The sequence below is a fragment of the Fusarium redolens genome (assembly GCF_020744475.1).
Source record: "Fusarium redolens strain MPI-CAGE-AT-0023 chromosome Unknown BKA55scaffold_15, whole genome shotgun sequence".
NCBI lineage: Eukaryota > Fungi > Ascomycota > Sordariomycetes > Hypocreales > Nectriaceae > Fusarium > Fusarium redolens.
Window position 1 is genome coordinate 501,171 of NW_025763678.1, and position 17,436 is coordinate 518,606.

The following is a 17,436-nucleotide window of genomic DNA, read 5'->3' on the forward strand; positions in this document are numbered from 1 at the left end:
GTGATTTTCTGGACCGTATATAGCAAGACTCAAGGTGTCTTGGTGATATGTATGAGCTTTCACAAATTTGCCAGGTTTATATCTCATACTCATAAGAAAAGTCGGTATTGATTTAAGGTGGTAAAAGGATCCGGAGTCTCTGTCTCTTGCGGCCGTAGCGTACCATTCTCAGCCCTGTCTAGTGCATGGCAGTCATCCTGGACTAATGAAGACAGCAGTTCGCAGAGGCGGCTAGGACTTGTTGAGCCAGCACTCCATTCCAGCTATGCTGCATTGAGAGATTGCATTTATGACAGTTAATCGCGGCATTTTGGTCCATGAGAGAGCTGGTTGTGGACTGACATTGATTGATATTGCTATGCGAAAGTGTTAGCATGAGCCAACCAGGAGTGCGCAGCTGAAAGACAATGAGCAAATAACAGCAAATAACAGCAACAGAAGGTGCCCATGTCCTGAGCATATTAACGTTTGTCGAGAACGATCCGAGGAATGAGTAACAACAATGGGGATTTTTCTCGGAGCCGAGAAACCCGACACCTAAATCAGAAGCACGGAGCACATCGTCGGCCGACTGGAATTACTTGTCGCAGCAGTTCAGGCGCATGCGGCGCATGTAACATTCATGGCTGATGGTTCGGAGCACATGATACACCAGGCATGGTCCAGATAAACCTGCGGCTCGCGTACTCGGTCTGGGACTTTGGACTCTGGGGATGTCAACCAGGGTGAAACGTGGTGGAGAATGGTTCTAGCCTCAAGGAGCCAATTGGGCCATTTTGCCCGAGCATGTTAATGCCAATGAGAAGCCAAAGTCAACTGTGGTAACTGGCGGAGAGCCAGCACACGGGCTGTCGTTCCACGCAGGCGCTTGTGTCTAGTCAAGCAGCTCGATTCAGACCTTTTTGAGAGCGAAAGACCGAGCATCATTTATCGCAAACCAAATCCTTGCTATTGCATTCTTTTTTATCATTCGAGACTCGCACTAATTGAGGCTTAGACAATGTCGCTTGTGCTAAACATATCTCACGACCCCATAATAAAAGTAAAAGTGAGACTGAGTTGTCTTGTATAAGTCGATGGCCCGGGGATTGAATGGAAATGCTTGCGAAAAGCACGGGTTTGCGCGTGCGGAGGAGACTGGGGATTCGATGGAGCACATGAGTCGGCCGAAAGGATTGTTTTTGAATCCGTGGTGAACCCGCTGATGGGCCAAGCAAAACCGTGCTGTGTCTGTGCCTGTGCTGTAAGTTAAGTGTCACGATGGGCATAGTTATATATGCAGATCTCTATTCAAGGCCCTCAACTAGATTCATTCAATCCATTCCTAGTTTGGCACAAGCCTTGTGGCCAAGCATTTTCGATGTTGAGGACTCCAGGCGGTGACATTTAATAGTGGCACCGAAAAGAGACGACAGCGAAACGACCGGTCGAGGCTGTCGATCGCAGAAGGAGGAGGTGTTGATGATGACTACATTTGAATCAGGATTCGTGTTATTGATATCGAATATGGAATTCAGGATCAATTTCAAGCTATCACGTGCGATTCATGTATCTTTTTGGGGGAGCACAACAGCGATCGAGACCACCTGCTTCAAAGGTCTAATGGTCTAGGCCCAAAGATCGGCTCCGATGAAAGAGAAGGACACCACCACAACCGCTGGTGCCTTCCCCAGCAACCATCCAATCTAAATGCTGGGCACAGGTAAGGTAGGTAATTACGGCTTTTCGTACCTGCCTTCTGTGGCAGAGTCCGTCCAATATCAAAATCCAGTCTGATAAAAGAGAAGGAGCTTTTCCTCCACCATCACAAGTGGACACTGCACATCGAGAACCTCTATTTCATCATCTATTTTAAACAGATTTTAGTGATCGTCTGAGAATAACCTCCTCGTCACATTTCTGTTGTTTCCATGGCCCAATTGCGCTATTGAACGTACAATACATTCCTCTCTTGTTCTCCTTGACACCCAATCGCCAATTCTCTCACCAACTCACCAAGTGACCACAAGCGATCTACAATACCAAGAACTGGACCCGTTCTGACGTTCTAGTCAGGTTCTGGTCTCTGTAACGCCTATCAAGGACAAGGTACCGGTCTTGGGTCCGTTGAATTGTCTCCATCGGCCGATCAAACCGGCGCTAAGTTAAAATATTTCCAGCTCCGGACGGCGACTCCAGCGCCTCCTGGCATTTACTGCAGTCCCGGAACGAAAGACTCAGTCATCAACTAAAGTCAACATTCAGGAGTTTGGCGATCACTGTGCTATGTGCTAGATCCCACCATCAAGCAGTCAATTATCATCCTTGCGCCTCGCACAATGCGCTACGAGGCCAATCACATCTCGGAGCCGTCACGTATCTAACAAACCGAGAATATTCCTAGTACGACTCTACAGAGGTCCAGCCCAACTCCAACCCAGCCCAACGCAACGGGTCCACTACCCTAGCTCGCATCTGCAGCCAGGCCCGCAGGTGCACTGCTGGATCGCCCGACTCGCGCGTGCGCGTGTCTGGGGTGGCTGAATCAGACGGAACAACCAGGAAAAAGAGAGGCAACGGACCGGACCACTGCCACTGAGCTCTAGGCTAGCTCCACGGCGTCAACTGCGTCCCGTTCGAACAAGGTAAAGCTCAACGACCCTGGCCTGGCAAGTTCAAACTGCCCCGTCCCATCCCATCTGCAACCAAAGGTCTACACTACCACCAACCTTACGTCTACCGGTGTGGTCCTGGTTGTCCCCCGTGTCCCGTGCATTGTGCCCCGTTTCCTATCCGAAGCTGCATGCCTGGTGGTGCCTCTAACTGACCTATCCATCTCAGCTTCGCCTTAGACAATCCTGCTCTTTGGCCTTACTTCCTCCATAACTCTGCTCGAGTTCTTTCCATTTCGTTATCCGCCATGTCAGTTGCGAGCTCAGTGCGCCAGCGACCTACCATTGCCTACCTTTCTCAGCCGAGGCTGTCATCGGCTTCCTGAATACCACCGCATCCCACTTATTGCTCAGTCCTCGAAGCTGGTCAGCGCACTTTCACCGGACCCTCGCTCGTTGACCGTTTGTTCGACCTCGCGTACTTGCGTCTGTCTGATTCGCATACGGGTTCCACCGACCACTTTTCCACCCTATCGCTCGATCCCTTGTAGCTTCGAGCTCTATCCCTATCGTATAGTTCTCTGGCACTCAGTCGCATGGCCGCAGGCATGCCCGAGATGACCACAGCGCACTCAACTACCCACGATGGTGGCAGCGCCCCGGTCACAGCTTCGCAGTCTATTCTAAGCTCAACAGCTTACGATGCGCCGCTGTCGCAACAACAAACACCACCACACCATCTACACCAGCAAACGCCATCACAGGGTCTTGCGCTCACCCAGCAACAGCAGCAGCAGCAACGAAGTGTCAAGAGACCCAGGCCAGTCAAGTCATGCACCGAATGCCGGAAGCGCAAACTGCGATGCGATCGGCTTTGTCCCTGTTCTCAATGCCAGAAGTCGAATCGAACCTGCAAATATGCTATGGATCATGACTCCGCAAATCTCTCTGAAGGCTCCGATAGCGAAATGCCAGAACCAGCTCGACCAGCGAAGCGCAATTGCAACCCCGGCATTTTCAACTCAGGCACTCCTCTCCCTAGCAACGACTCAACATATGGACCTATCCGCAATGGGGATACTACGAGTGCGCCTTCACTAGAAGAGTTATCAATGCGTATGGAAAGGCTTGAGAGGCAACTTATGGCCAGAAGTCCCGTTGTTTCAGAAGGCAGTGGTGGCAGACTAATTGCTGCGTCTTCTGAGACCATCCGAGGATTGACAGTCAAGCAGGGAGCGTTGCGAACAAGATATCACGGTCAAAATAGTCCTCGTGTCTTGCTCAACCTGGTAATTGTCTTTCATATCACCTTGATATGTATATTTGCTAAAATTCATAGTTTGACGAAGCAAAGGAGTTCATGGCAAACAATTCGAATAACAACGGCGTCCGAGATGTTCTGCTAAACTTCAAGCGGTTTCACAAAGCGCTTATTGACCAGTACCGGAAATCCTTGTCTCCGATCACCGTCTTTGTTGACTCGATGATGCCCGTTCAAAAGCGAATGACTGATATTCTACCTAAAAAGGCAGTGTGTGACAGGCTCGTCGCCTCATATGTCGATACATCTGAGACCATCTATCGTATCGTCCATTTGCCCATGTTCATGGAGCAGTACAATCTTTTCTGGGAAGGCAAAATACAGTCCGAGTATTTTTTGCCGCAACTACTTTCACTTTGCTCCGTCGCATCCCGATTCGAAACCAAATCAAAAGGGCTTGGCAACGAGCGATCTGACGGCGTCCATATCCCAACAGCATGCGCTCTTGTGCGAACATGGTTGGATAGTCTAAGAGGAAAACAGTTGGTTGAGTTTGAGGTCCTTCAGGTCGAGGTTCTACTTTTACATGCGCAACGAATGATCACCCCTCGGATCCAGGACTCTTGGACATCTCTGGGTTCTATCGTACGCATGGCTATGACAATGGGTCTTCATCGTGATCCCTCCGAATTTGAACCTCGAATACCCGTATTCTTTAGCGAAATGCGGCGACGATTATGGTTTACGATCCTTGACATGGACCTCCATATCTCACTCGCAAGCAATCTTCCTTGTTTGGTACGAGAAGGAGACTTTACTTGTCGACCGCCCCGCAACTTGGATGACATTGAGCTTTTCCCAGATATGAAAGAGCTACCACAGTCGAAACCCATAGACGTGGTCACCGACAACCAGATGCAAGTTTACGCAGCGATGACTCTAGGTGTGCGGATGAAAGTCGCACACATGTTGAATCGCATCGATACAATCCGAGATTACCAAGAGATCCTGGAGGTGGGAGCCAAACTGGAGCGATTCCTTGATGATATCAACTACATTTTCCCTAGGCAGGGCATTCTAAGTGATGCACAGAAGAGCAAGCAATGGAGGTCCAGAGTCATCCTGGATATGCACGTGCGACGGCCATTACTTGCACTTTATCGACCTTTCGCTATAGGAGCATCTGACGCGCCAGGTCAAATTTCTCGAGCATACCTGAGATCTTCAATGGTGATTATGAAATATCTAGATGAGCTGGATCCTATGCTAGCGCACTTCCAAGATATTGCCGAGATGTATCACCAGGTGTTGAAGAAGGATATTATCCAGGCGGCTCTGAGTGTGTGTTTCTACATACGGTCTGCAGTACGGCCAGCTTCGGATAGCACAGGACTTGGCTCACAAGCTCTGCGCATGTCTCCTGACTCGTCAGATGACTTTCCGACCTATAACCCGGAGAACCTTGTGCTCTGGTCGCCCTCTCGACTTATCAGCACTGTGGAGAAGACGTTGGATCTTCTGGTTCGCAACATCAGTGGCCGGGACACCAAAGATGTGGTCTGTCTCGCAGTTGTTCTGGAATGCGTGTCCAAACCGGAAGTTAAGACAGACGAGGTTACACAAAGTCTCCGCATGATACTGGATCGTTGCTTAAGGGCAACCAATATGACCCTCGACGGTGTTCCCATGGGCTCTACTGGAGTTCCTGTTGATGGCTTCCAAGGGGATGCGTACAGGCATCACGTACCATTCATGTATCAACGAAATTCGATTGGAGTCCCAGCAGCTCTCAACGACTTTGACAACTGGATGCTATGGGAAGGATGGGAATAATGGAATCTGGTGCATGGGTACCTATCTGAATCTGAAGAAAGATTGAAGCCTCGAGTTCTCTGTTGTTTTCTTACTACCCCTTGTTACTTGAGCTTCCTTTGTCTTGAGCGGCTGAAAGGTATTGGTTTGCGTGTTTGTGTGGATACGTGAGTTGCAAAGATGATGGCAAACTGGACTTGCAGAACGATATACTGTGTCTGGGAAGTTCAGCAGGCGTTGGTAAGGTTTTCCCTACGGGGACGTTTGTATTAAGATGCGTTTATACTGTTGGCCATACGTGGCCCTGCGAGGCGCATTAGGGTTAGATGGTTGAAGCGTGAGCTTTTGTATGCTTTGCGCCTGCACAGACCAAGGGAAGAGATGTGTTTGAGACATAACAGAGGCCTAATGAGTCAAGTTGTTGCCAAGACATTGATAGAATGGACTTTGGACAAATTATACCACATGGATGGATGTGAGGACGAATTTAGCTCTTAAAGAAGGATCAATACCAAAATTATCCGCGCAAGAAACTGTATCTCAAAATACACAGCTTAAACGTTGCGATTTCTGTCACCCCAGTTTGACCTCCCCTGCTCCAGATTCTTCTCTTCCATTCGACCGGTTCTCCTGTGCTTTATCTACCACTAAATGAGCCATCCTCGCTTTCTTGACATTAGCCAACCAAGTAGCAACACGCCCTTCTTCAGGCGAAGTCCGGACGGTACAAGAGAGTTCCCCAGCTAGACGAGGGCACTGAGCGAGATCAAAAGGCAAACCACTTTCTCGCACTATTTTATCAATCCTATTGCATCCATCTGCCCCTAACTGCATCGCGTTGCTCTGAATGAACACAAGACGAAGAGGCATTGCTGCAGAATCCTTTTCTTCGTTTAGTTTAGCAATATGAACGGCTTTTAGAGCCCTTATCAGAGTGTGAGTGACGGCTTCGAGAACATGGGCGTTGTAGAAAGCGAGTATGACGGCTTCAGGGGGTTTTGGTGTCTGCAATGCTGTTTCGAGGTCGTGTTGCGATGCGGGTAGGCCGGTGGCAAGAGTGACATTTGCATGATGAGGAATGTATGAAGTCTGGGGAGTAAGGAATGTGATAGTGAAGTTTCGAGATAGAGCAGATTGGATAATGCGAGTGCTGTTGTGGTTTGAAGAACTTAGGAGGAGGATATGCATTGTGAGTTGGTGTAAGTGAGGCTTCAGGGGTCGTTCAAGAACGTGACAATGACAAAGCTGCGGATGAATGAACCTCGCAGCAAGGCATTATACAGCAAGTTGAGACCTTGCATCTGGACTCAATACCTAGAAATGACTTACTTTATAGCTCGTAATCTCGATCGTGGGTAGGCCTGTTGTTGTGTCTACTCGGCCGATTGAACCACGGCGCCGACTTATTCGGCCGGGAGCGGACCTTGACCTTGACTAATTATCCCGACTCCTGCCAGGAAAGCATTGTAACTACTTCTCGCATACTAAACCCATTCCATTTCTCTCTTATTACTAAGATTAAAGAGGAGTTGCCGTAGTTAACTTCACGGGCCATTGAGAATTCGTTGCCGACCCAAAGAGGAAATGTTGAAATACCAAACGAGCCTCGGCATCTCGGTTGCTTTTCGACTTCCCCCGCACTAACCGATGATCGAAGCCAGGGTAGTGAATGCAACGAGAGAATCGATTCTATTTGATGAGAGTTTATGCTTGGACCGAGTTGTTTACCGAATTGGGATGAAAGCCGGGGTAATTGTCGATCCTGGGGTTGTTGGGGGAGTTTTGAGTGGTAGTGATATCATGTTTTATACATAAACCCTTTTGTCTGGCTTCTTGACTTGGTTCTAGCAACTCGTCTTTACTCTGTATTTCTTGATAGCAAGCCAGTGCTTCTTTACTAACAGAAAATCTTTATCTATCTCAACATCAACACAGTCACAATGCCTGAGAAGAAAAAGTCCCCCGTCTACGTCCTTGGCGTGGGCATGACAAAATTCATCAAACCCCGTGGCAAAGTTGACTACACCGAACTCGGCTTCGAAGCCGGTATCAAAGCTCTTCTCGATGCCCAAATCAACTACGATGACGTTGATCAAGGCGTCGCATGCTACTGCTACGGCGACAGCACATGCGGCCAGCGCGTCTTCTACCAATTCGGCATGACGCAAATTCCCATCTACAACGTCAACAACAACTGCTCGACCGGCAGTACTGGCCTTAACATGGCTAGGACTCTCGTTGAGCACGGTGCTGCCGACTGTGTTATGGTCGTGGGCTTTGAGAAGATGGCGGCGGGCAGTTTGCAGAGTAACTTCAAGGATAGAGAGAACCCTATTGGAACTACAGGCAAGATGATGGCCGAGACTAGGGGTGTTACCAACGCTCCTGGGGCTGCTCAGATGTTTGGTAATGCTGGAAGAGAGTATATGGAGAAGTGAGTATCTCTTATACAACACGAGTAGGGTATACTTGTACTGACTTACCTAGATACGGAGCAAAGGCTGAGGACTTTGCAGAGATTGCACGCATCAACCATGCTCACTCACCCAAGAACCCCTACTCTCAATTCCAACAAGTCTACACCAAGGAACAAGTCCTCGAATCTCCCATGATTCACGAACCTCTCACCAAACTCCAATGCTGTCCAACTTCAGACGGCGGCGCAGCAGCTATCATCGTGTCCGAAGCCTTCCTCAACGCTCGTCCTCATCTGCGGGAACAAGCCGTTGAGATCGCAGGTCAACATCTCGCAACTGACGCACCAAGTCTCTTCTCCGAAAGCGCTATTGACTTGATGGGCTATGAGATGACGCAGCGTGCTATGAAGGAAGCTACCCAGCAAGCTGGTATTTCACCTCGTGATTGTCAGGTTGTCGAGTTACATGATTGTTTCAGTGCGAATGAGATGATCACTATCGATGCTCTGGGTCTTTGTGACAAGGGTAAAGCCCATGAACTCGTCCGCGCAGGAGATATCACCTACGGAGGAAAATATGTCATCAACCCTTCAGGCGGTCTTATTTCCAAGGGCCATCCCCTCGGCGCAACAGGTATCGCACAATGCGCAGAGTTAGTTTGGCATCTTCGAGGTTGGGCGAACAACCGTGCTACGCCCAACACACGATACTGTCTTCAGCACAATCTCGGTCTTGGGGGTGCAGCGGTGGTTACTGTTTACAAGAGAGCAGATGGAGGAGTTGCTCAGGCTGTGAACTCTACCATGGTGGGAAATAGGAACAAGTTGGGATATAATCCTGCTGTTGAAGCAAAGGGATTCACGCAGGAGCAGGTTGATTTGGTGAGGAGTAAGAAGAATAGGAGTGAGTGGGCGTTGCAGGATGTTGAGAAGAAGGTTGAGGCGAGGTTTTGAGAAGAGGGTTTGTGATGTTCTTAAATGAATTTACCGAGGTACTTGAGTTGATGTGACCAAATGAATACATATCATTAATATACCTACTGCTGTGTCACTCTACAAATCTGCACTTGATGCGCTGCAGATACAATTCTTAAGGATGTAGAACCTCGGGGTTTAGGAAGATGCAGAATAAGGATATACATCAATGTGATAAGTTCGTATTAACTAAGCTTTTACTTATAATTTAAGTCCGAGTCTATAATATTAACATTTCTACCATACATCCAATTACCATAGTGGATTCCATAATGGGTACAACACCTATTTTGTCGCGGAATTGCATATCTCGAACATTTGCATGTTACTGAAAGCCGCCACTGTACATGATTGGTAGGTAGACCACTTCAACCAAAAAAGAAAATACATACCCCTTTTCCAGCTCCTACTATGTAAGAATTCATCACAACTTCTCCCTGACAACAATATTGACAAACAAAAGCCGTTCGATATGGCCCGATTTGATGACCTACCCCCGGAATTGCGCGCAGCAATATGAAATTTACTCTCCCTGAGGATGAAAACGCGATATACATATTCAATTCAGACTGGGCAGATCAATTCTTCCCATCGAAGACTCCAGGGCCTAATACTGTGGACAATCCAAATATATGCCTTCCTGCCCGTATTCAGGTTCCTATTCCTGCAATATATGATGTTTGCAGAGACGCTCACCCTGTTGTCCATCGTTGGATGGCCAAGAACAACATCGAATGGTATGATCGCCAGGAAACGGGAGAAGATATTCTTGTCCGGCCATTTGATGTTCAGAGCGATATACTCTACGTGCCTCAAAATGACTGGGATATCTTTGAAGGGTTCGTCAATAGCGATGAGCGTGACCTCGAGGAGCACCAGAACATGCGCAACAGCATCATCAACCTCGCTGTGTCAGCCGACACCATGTCAAGATTTGACAATGCTGAAGACATCGCGAGACTCATGCTACGGGCACCCAACCTCAACAAGATAGACACAATGGACTGAGACAGTTCAAGAAGGACTATCTGCGAAATTGGCAGAAGCAAATAAATGAGATTTGGCAGATATTGACGGATGGTTTCCCCGAGATTGCTCACAGCGTTACCAAGGAGCTCAAGGTGCCCAGAGTTGATGTAACCATCATGCAGGTGCCTACTTGGGATATTGTGAGGTAACATCAGGATAGTGATGGACAAGGCGTTGAAAGCAACCATAGATAGACTGGACAAACAATACTTCGCGTGAGAAAGACCACGCAGTTACAAATATACTTCTAAATTGTATCAAACAAATCGCAACTGAAGCCATGTACGAGTAGAAAACCCCCAGTCACTTTCTGAGCGAGATGACATTGGCGTGGCAATGAACAACCATACCACTACACACGGTATCCACGCCATCATATTTGAAGCCCAACAAAGTCACCATCACCGACCAACATTTGTAACATTCTCAGACTTTGCCTGGAACGAAATTACATTTCAGCCGATCCCTTGCAAGGGTTATGCTGCGTTGATCACGGCACTAATTCGCGGTATGAAACTGGAAAAAGAGAGCCAAAGCCCTAACTCGCTGTGACACGGGATATAAAACCCTCAGTCAGAGACGCGCTTCAGCGCGTCTCTGACCTTGATTCTTGCACATCACTTACACCACAACCTCATTTTCTACCATCAATACAACAGATTCTGTGAATCTTCTGAACTCACGATGGATCAATCATTTCCTCAATTTACTAAACTTCCCCCAGAAGTACGCACCACCATTTGGGAGCAAACGCTTCCTGAAGGAGATGGTGGTGCCGCTTTATACATATATAACATGGACTGGTGGGCACAGTATTCCCCCCCTGGCGTTGCATTTCACGACATGACCGCCCAAGGCATTCAACAACTGAGTCGAACTCCCCGTGTCCAAGTGCCTATTCCAACTTGTGCTGCCGTGTGCAAAGAGGGTCGACGAGTGGTTGAGCAATGGAGGAAGAAGAACAACTTGGAGTGGTATTTTCGTGAAGAGACCCAAGGCCATATCATCGTGCGTTCCTTTGACGCTGAACGGGACATTATCTATGTTTCCCGGATTAAATGGGAATCTTTCCAACTCCTGGCCGCGGATTGGGAGGACGATTCTGAACACGCTGCCATCGTTCGCATGATGGAGAGCATCAAATACCTTGCACTCCCGGCATTCACAGCTTACTACAGCATCAGCAACATCGCAGCTCTACTCCCTTGGATGAAAAACATCAAGACCATTTATGTTGTATGGAACAAACTCCCCAAAGCTCATACAATCAAGAGACCGTTGCCTAAGGTAGAAGAGGTCAAGGTAACCCTGGACGCGCCGGTGCAACCACGTTGGGAACTTGATACGTTCCCTATGCGTGAGGATACAGTTGAACTTCATCAGCCTGATGAGGACAGAGGTCGTGACTTTGTTGAAGAGGGTGAGCTTGCGGAGTGGATTGATGAGATTGATGATGTGTGGAACACTACTGAGGTTGATCCGGAGATTTGGGATGAGGATGAGGAGAAGTTGAAGACGCCGCAGGTTCATGTGACTGTGAAGGAGATGCCGACTTGGTGTTGAGTAGGTGATGTTGGATGTGTTTCTGTTGTTCGAGTTACTATGTTCAAGAAGCTATACCAATGATCGTATTTACCTGGTTTATCAGTTCTACCGTCTTTCTAGTAAACGAATATGAGACAAGCAGACTTGACTCGTATATCTCAACGAGCTGCGGAAGACTACAGATGGCATCTTGTATGAGGTCGGACTATGATTAGAGGATACTGTTATAATATTATAAAGATCAGAGCCTGTGGTTGCACTCGGCTCCAACCGCTTCCAAACAATATGCGATTAGAGTCCGCAAGATCATACATAATAGAAGGGAGTCCATCGAAGAAACACGTGCTTCGACACCTGGCTATGGGTGGCTCAACACCCACCGCCAACCATATGCAGATCACAGTATTTGCATCTACACCACAATGGCAAATATAACAACCCCATCTACGAACCAAAATGACACATCACTCATCCAGCATAGCCCAGACCAACACCAAGACCCCTACTAATACCCTCCCGGCTAAACCGAAGCCCACTCACCGCAAGATAAGCCAACAACACATCAGATCATCGATATCAAGAACCCTCCCAACCCATACGTAAGAGGCCACGAACCCACTGACGTCTCTGGTGTGCATCCTACATGATAGACCCTGCAACATGTCCAAAACTCCGTCATACCACCGTGGGGGTTCAAGTCAAGGTATATCATGACTTCAACGGAAGGGCAAGTCCACATATCGAGATCTGGCGAGGCACAGCCTCTTTACACCGAGAAAACAGCCGCGATCGAAACCCACAACCCTTGCTATCGTCAGATCAGATCATGGATGCTCGGCCAGATATCCGGGGGGATATGGGCGTATATCATACACACCCTGTGGGTTTTTTCTAGAATAACGCCAACGCAGAGCCTCATCTTGAAAATTTATCAGAATCTCATCTGCCTGGCCCTGTATCTCAGCTCTGAATGGCTCTTTGATCTTATCTTGGGTCATGGGTAAGGTATAGATAGGGCCGAGCCGCTGCGGAAGAGCCTCATGAGGCTCTATTTTCGGTGCTGTAAAGGGAAGACTTTAGTTAGCAGGTGATCTGACTTCGCTGCAGTCCGATAGACTATGTTCTAGTCAGGAGAACAGTGGTGGATGCATCCATCTGCAGGGACTATGTAATTAATGTTTGTGGAAGCAGGCTGCTTCGTTTGGTAACGAGACTTTTGCATTCTTTGGATAAACGGCTGGAGATAAGGTAGTTGGAGTCTCCTTACTTTAACGGCGTCTCTCCTCCGAGACTACCGTTGACTTGGTTCGGTGTGGCCGGTGGCAGCTCACATCATGTTATAAAAAGGTGGGACTTGGAAATCAGCCCATTCTTCCATATCTTGTCTGTGCTTCTTTGGTTCATTGTGAGTCAGTGCCGTATATTCGAGACTAAAGACAAGAATGACGAATCATATATGCGTTTCTTGGGACCGTGAAAGAGTGATTGATTAGATGTCAAAGGTTGATCATCACTCAAGCTCCGAGGTAGTTCGTTCAAGTCCATGCTTTGTCATGACATAAGATTGTGCTACACTGATTGCCATACTTAAATAACACTCCACATTGCGCAAATAGGTCGGCATAAAGACACCGAGAAACATACAAGCATACAAGCAAGTAACTCAGAAGAGGTCTCAATAAATCTCTAGGGAATGAACTGTAGGAAAGGAAAGCAGATTCCAAGATCTCGTGTCAGGTATAGGGTAGCAGCTGTCTGGGCACGTTTTTGCAGGACACATCACAGCCAGTCTACATAGCAAATCACCATAGTCTAATTGATAGAGTCTATTTTTTAGGTACCGCTGCTTCTATCACTCTATGATTGATCGACAGGCTTATGCCACCGTTGCCCAAGATGACGAGAGACGACCTTGACTTCAAATAACTAGCACCTAATTTTAGACTCTCCTCAGCCACTAAGCAAGTTTCCCGTTAAATGACAACGGAAGCAGCAGCGAGATAAAACGCATAAACTCTGACATAGAAAACAGAAGCGAAACAGTGAATCAGAAGCAAAAAGGCCAAGCATCGGAGTAATTACCCGTCAAATGCGTTTCAGAAAAGTTTCCCCGTTGTATTGAGCACGTTTCATCTGGGACCCTCCAGATTTGGCTGAACCTGAGGCGTAGGCGCCTCCTCCAATTGCGCAATTATCGCGGCGCCCAAGCATAGAGAACAAGTGTAGCAAGCGCCTATTAATATTAATAATTGACTTCCGCCATCACAGTCAGCGGGCAATACTCTTAACAACTGCAACTCAAGATACCCCTTTTAAACGACTATAAATTATCTGCAACTCCCTTCAAATTCTTCTACAACTTCCATAATTCAATTCCCACTTTTAGCACGGACCTCTAATTCCGACAACTTTCGCATCTCCATTTGATATCTAGATACCCCGCCATTTTCCTCAACCTCCCAATTACAAATCACCAACACATTCACAATGGCCGACACTCACACCTACGAGTTCAACATCACCATGAGCTGCGGCGGCTGCTCCGGTGCCATCGACAGAGTCCTCAAGAAGCTTGACGGTATGTCAACACACCCAGTCAACCGCTTACCGCTGCTAACAATATACCATCGCAGGCGTTGAGAGCTACGATGTGTCCCTTGAGAACCAGACCGCCAAGGTCGTCACCGCCCTCCCCTACGATACCGTCCTCCAGAAGATCGCCAAGACTGGCAAGAAGGTCAACTCTGGCAAGGCGGACGGTGTCGAGCAATCGGTCGACGTCGCTGCCTAAGCGCCGCACCAAGATAGGAGGCGAGTCGAGGAAGCAACGAGCAATCGATCCATCTGAATATCTGTTAGCTTTGCAAGCGCTTGGGAAACCTTCGGTGTTTATGGTCTCGGGCATTGAGAAAAGGAGGAACATCTGATTTCATAAGAAAAACTCTTAAACCAACCCAGAGAGTTGACTGAACTCAACTTTAACATCCTATTGTCTGGAACCTATACCATGGTCCCATCATGTTGCGTGAACTTCGATCGACGTGTAGTGTGCATTGTGCATAATGCGCTTACTGAACGTTGAATCAAAAGTGATGTTTGCAGTAATATCGAAGCTCAATCCTTGCGTGTTGCCAGTTGAACAGTATACAACAGCTCTATCAACGTCTCTGTCCCTGATTAGCCCAACAGGAACGAGGGTAGCTTGCGAGGAAATGCGAGAGCACCGCCATACGCAAGCCCTTACGAGGCGACTTCAATTGACTTGCTCTTGGACATTGCGAAGTCGTTATGCTCGTGAGAAATGCTGCGCGGAGGATACTGCACTCGATAGTTAGCGTAGGAGATGATAGAAATGCATACCAGGCAGGCTTTGCACAAAGAAGAGAACATGAGGCAAATATGCCTATCCATTTTTCATGGGATCCGACTTATACCGCTGTTATCCAGAAAATCGAATGAGTATTGTGCGAGGATGGCCAAGAATGGGCCGAGCAATCCATAACCAGCTTCTGCAGAGAACTTCAAAGAACTGCAAAATCCCAGAAACAATGAGAGAAGCAGAAAAAGCAACAAACAATCATGCACATACATCAGCTCTCATGTGAGCAGCTCCCTGATTCGTGGAACACAACCCTCCCTCGGGCAAACGCTTCAAGTTGACACTGACGGCTCATCGAAATGAACGCCATCACAGGCAAATCAACCAATGAAGAGGCACGCTCAACCCCAAGAATGCCTACCTGGGAAAGCCTGGGATAGCAGATTGGCCATGATTACCCCAGGTCTGGGTATCATGACTCCAGATTGTCCTCATGAGAAGGTAGATTCACGCACTTTGACGCCAGCTCACCGTAGCATTCTTGGATAAGGTATAGCGTGAAGCTGGATGATCCAACATGACCCCGTGAACTACTTCCGTTTCTCCAGGCTTGAGAAGTCTCATGAAGCCAACAATTTTCCAAGTCTGGAGCCCCGTATCACAGGCAGCGCCAGGAGGAAGGGACGCAGTTACACGCATGGCTGGACTCGATGGGGCTCAACCGTTCTTAGGGCGTCCCCAAGGTCCGGGGGGCGTGCCGCAACATCGATGCGGGGAAAACAATTGCGGCTCATGCAAGTTAAAACTGCGGAGCCGCAGTGGATGCCGTTTTAGCACTGCACGGGCCTGATGACGGGGCCTAGAGGGATAAGCGCGGCTTGAAAACGCGGAGGACCCAGGAACCCACAGACCCTGCCCCAGATATGATGATCTAAGGAACATGGGGTTCAACTTTCAAGATGTGACGACCTGGGACAAGCTAGATCCGGCTCTCCTTGCTTTAGGCAGTCTCCAAGACATAGATCTTTGAGAAAGAGCCTTGTGTTTGATCATAGAATACTGACTAGCATAAACTCCGTCTTTAAGGTTGCTTACATGGTCTGTAGTTTTGGTTAGATGAGTTATGAGGGGAAACGACAAACATCTTCACTTACACAGATTATGCACTCCTGATTCCTCTTCAAGGATAAAAATGCTCGCAAGCCAATCTCCCTCTGGACCGACACGCGGGGAGGAAAATCGACATGGGGCAAAGCACATCTTGACAACCCCTGCGAAGGTATCGTGGAAGGTGGACCTTCAACAGTTGAAGGTAGATGAGGTGTTGCCACAGGACAAAGACTGCATCCAATCATACCCCTACCAGTTGCGTGTTCGAGAAGCAAATGGCACTTGGCGACGGAACCTTGGAGTGGACAAGGGTGCAAGAATGGCTAGGGAGTTTGATCGTTAGGCTCCAGATGCCCCAAGCTCATTGTTGTGTGTCAATGTAGCGTTGATAGACAAGGTACATCTATCCGCAATCGTGACTGAGGCTTGTATGAGGGTGGGTTACGATGGCAGTTTCTGAGGCTTGTTCTACGAAACTGCCAATTGCCATAAACAACAACGCCCGGCCACCCGAAGCCTGAAAGAGAAGCGTTGGCATAGGTTGGGGTAAAATCTGACCAATAGCGTCTTTGGTATGGTCGTGAAATCTTGCACCAAAAAACATGAGTCGCTTAGACAATGCTGAATTCAGGTGACTAGCCAGAGTCGTTGAAACCAACGGAGTAACTGACTTGCCGAACAATTAGTTGCGCATACACAACATGTGCATGTGGTTCTGCCACTCCTTGTTCGTGCCATATCTGATGGGGTTACAGTATACTGATATAAGTGAGGCACAGCCAAACACTGTTATACTGTCGTACCGAGCTGTTATCACGCAGTCTTTGACACGACCACCTCGACGTCTGTTGAAAATTGTATCAGAGATTCTGCAGGGCTGGCCTGTGGTTGAGTGAACTGCTCCATCCCGCAAGAGAAATGTGTTGCGGCCACCAATCCGCATGAGCCCACAGCACTGTCCAGCGTTGGTATAGCAGCAACATTGCAGGGATTTCGAGTCAAGGTCTCTTCAGTGAGTAACGGACTGAGCTAGAGCTTCCCCGCACTTCCCAAAAGACCTCCATCCATCCGGCTGGGATGAACCTTGGACCCGAAGACGGTCCCTACGCATACCAGAGAGCATCAGATCGACCCAAGTGATGGCGTTGCGTGTATACCAAGATCAGTCTGGGGAAGATCCTCATTTGGAGCTTCATGTGTGTTCACGGATCCGAAGTTGCTTCCCAATAGCGCGGTGCTAGATGATCTGGGGGACCTGCGCCATGTCTGATGAGAGTGCGGGGAAAAGTGAGGATGCCTTCAGAAGTACACGCCATGATTGTATATTGATTGACGTGGTTCTCCACTGTTGCATAACAGTTTAGCACCATTTCCTCCT

General features: G+C 48.2%; 6 protein-coding genes across 6 annotated transcripts; 5 read left to right on the forward strand and 1 right to left on the reverse strand.

Annotated features, from left to right (window-relative positions):
* Window positions 1–3,208: 3,208 nt before the first annotated feature.
* BKA55DRAFT_520013 (fungal-specific transcription factor domain-containing protein) lies at window positions 3,209–5,685 on the forward strand (the record flags this gene model as incomplete). The annotated part of the gene is made up of 2 exons (XM_046188383.1): window positions 3,209–3,880; window positions 3,931–5,685. 2 exons carry the CDS (start codon window positions 3,209–3,211, stop codon window positions 5,683–5,685), a joined length of 2,427 nt encoding a protein of 808 aa, XP_046045443.1.
* A 526-nt stretch (window positions 5,686–6,211) lies between these two features.
* Window positions 6,212–7,243, reverse strand: BKA55DRAFT_577853 (uncharacterized protein). Its single transcript, XM_046193639.1, has one exon. It carries the CDS (start codon window positions 6,850–6,852, stop codon window positions 6,238–6,240), a length of 615 nt encoding a protein of 204 aa, XP_046045444.1. The 5' UTR covers window positions 6,853–7,243; the 3' UTR covers window positions 6,212–6,237.
* Window positions 7,244–9,274, forward strand: BKA55DRAFT_650796 (thiolase-like protein). The gene is made up of 2 exons (XM_046197313.1): window positions 7,244–8,098; window positions 8,152–9,274. Exons 1-2 carry the CDS (start codon window positions 7,605–7,607, stop codon window positions 9,032–9,034), a joined length of 1,377 nt encoding a protein of 458 aa, XP_046045445.1. The 5' UTR covers window positions 7,244–7,604; the 3' UTR covers window positions 9,035–9,274.
* A 45-nt stretch (window positions 9,275–9,319) lies between these two features.
* Window positions 9,320–10,317, forward strand: BKA55DRAFT_577857 (uncharacterized protein). Its single transcript, XM_046193640.1, has one exon. The coding sequence runs from the start codon at window positions 9,572–9,574 to the stop codon at window positions 10,061–10,063; it is 492 nt and encodes a 163-aa protein (XP_046045446.1). The 5' UTR covers window positions 9,320–9,571; the 3' UTR covers window positions 10,064–10,317.
* Window positions 10,318–10,418: 101 nt separating this feature from the next.
* BKA55DRAFT_577859 (uncharacterized protein) lies at window positions 10,419–11,852 on the forward strand. Its single transcript, XM_046193641.1, has one exon. It carries the CDS (start codon window positions 10,769–10,771, stop codon window positions 11,645–11,647), a length of 879 nt encoding a protein of 292 aa, XP_046045447.1. The 5' UTR covers window positions 10,419–10,768; the 3' UTR covers window positions 11,648–11,852.
* Window positions 11,853–14,116: 2,264 nt separating this feature from the next.
* Window positions 14,117–14,420, forward strand: BKA55DRAFT_520313 (heavy metal-associated domain-containing protein; the record flags this gene model as incomplete). The annotated part of the gene is made up of 2 exons (XM_046188409.1): window positions 14,117–14,207; window positions 14,263–14,420. The coding sequence occupies 2 exons, from the start codon at window positions 14,117–14,119 to the stop codon at window positions 14,418–14,420; spliced, it is 249 nt and encodes an 82-aa protein (XP_046045448.1).
* Window positions 14,421–17,436: the final 3,016 nt, after the last annotated feature.

Bases quoted from the DNA above. Each gene is read 5' to 3' on its own strand.
- BKA55DRAFT_577859 (XM_046193641.1), top strand. From the start codon at position 10,769: ATGGATCAATCATTTCCTCAATTTACTAAACTTCCCCCAGAAGTACGC.
- BKA55DRAFT_577853 (XM_046193639.1), bottom strand. From the start codon at position 6,852: ATGCATATCCTCCTCCTAAGTTCTTCAAACCACAACAGCACTCGCATT.
- BKA55DRAFT_650796 (XM_046197313.1), top strand. From the start codon at position 7,605: ATGCCTGAGAAGAAAAAGTCCCCCGTCTACGTCCTTGGCGTGGGCATG. The intron at 8,099-8,151 runs GTGAGTATCTCT...TGACTTACCTAG, and splicing joins GGAAGAGAGTATATGGAGAA to ATACGGAGCAAAGGCTGAGG.
- BKA55DRAFT_577857 (XM_046193640.1), top strand. From the start codon at position 9,572: ATGAAATTTACTCTCCCTGAGGATGAAAACGCGATATACATATTCAAT.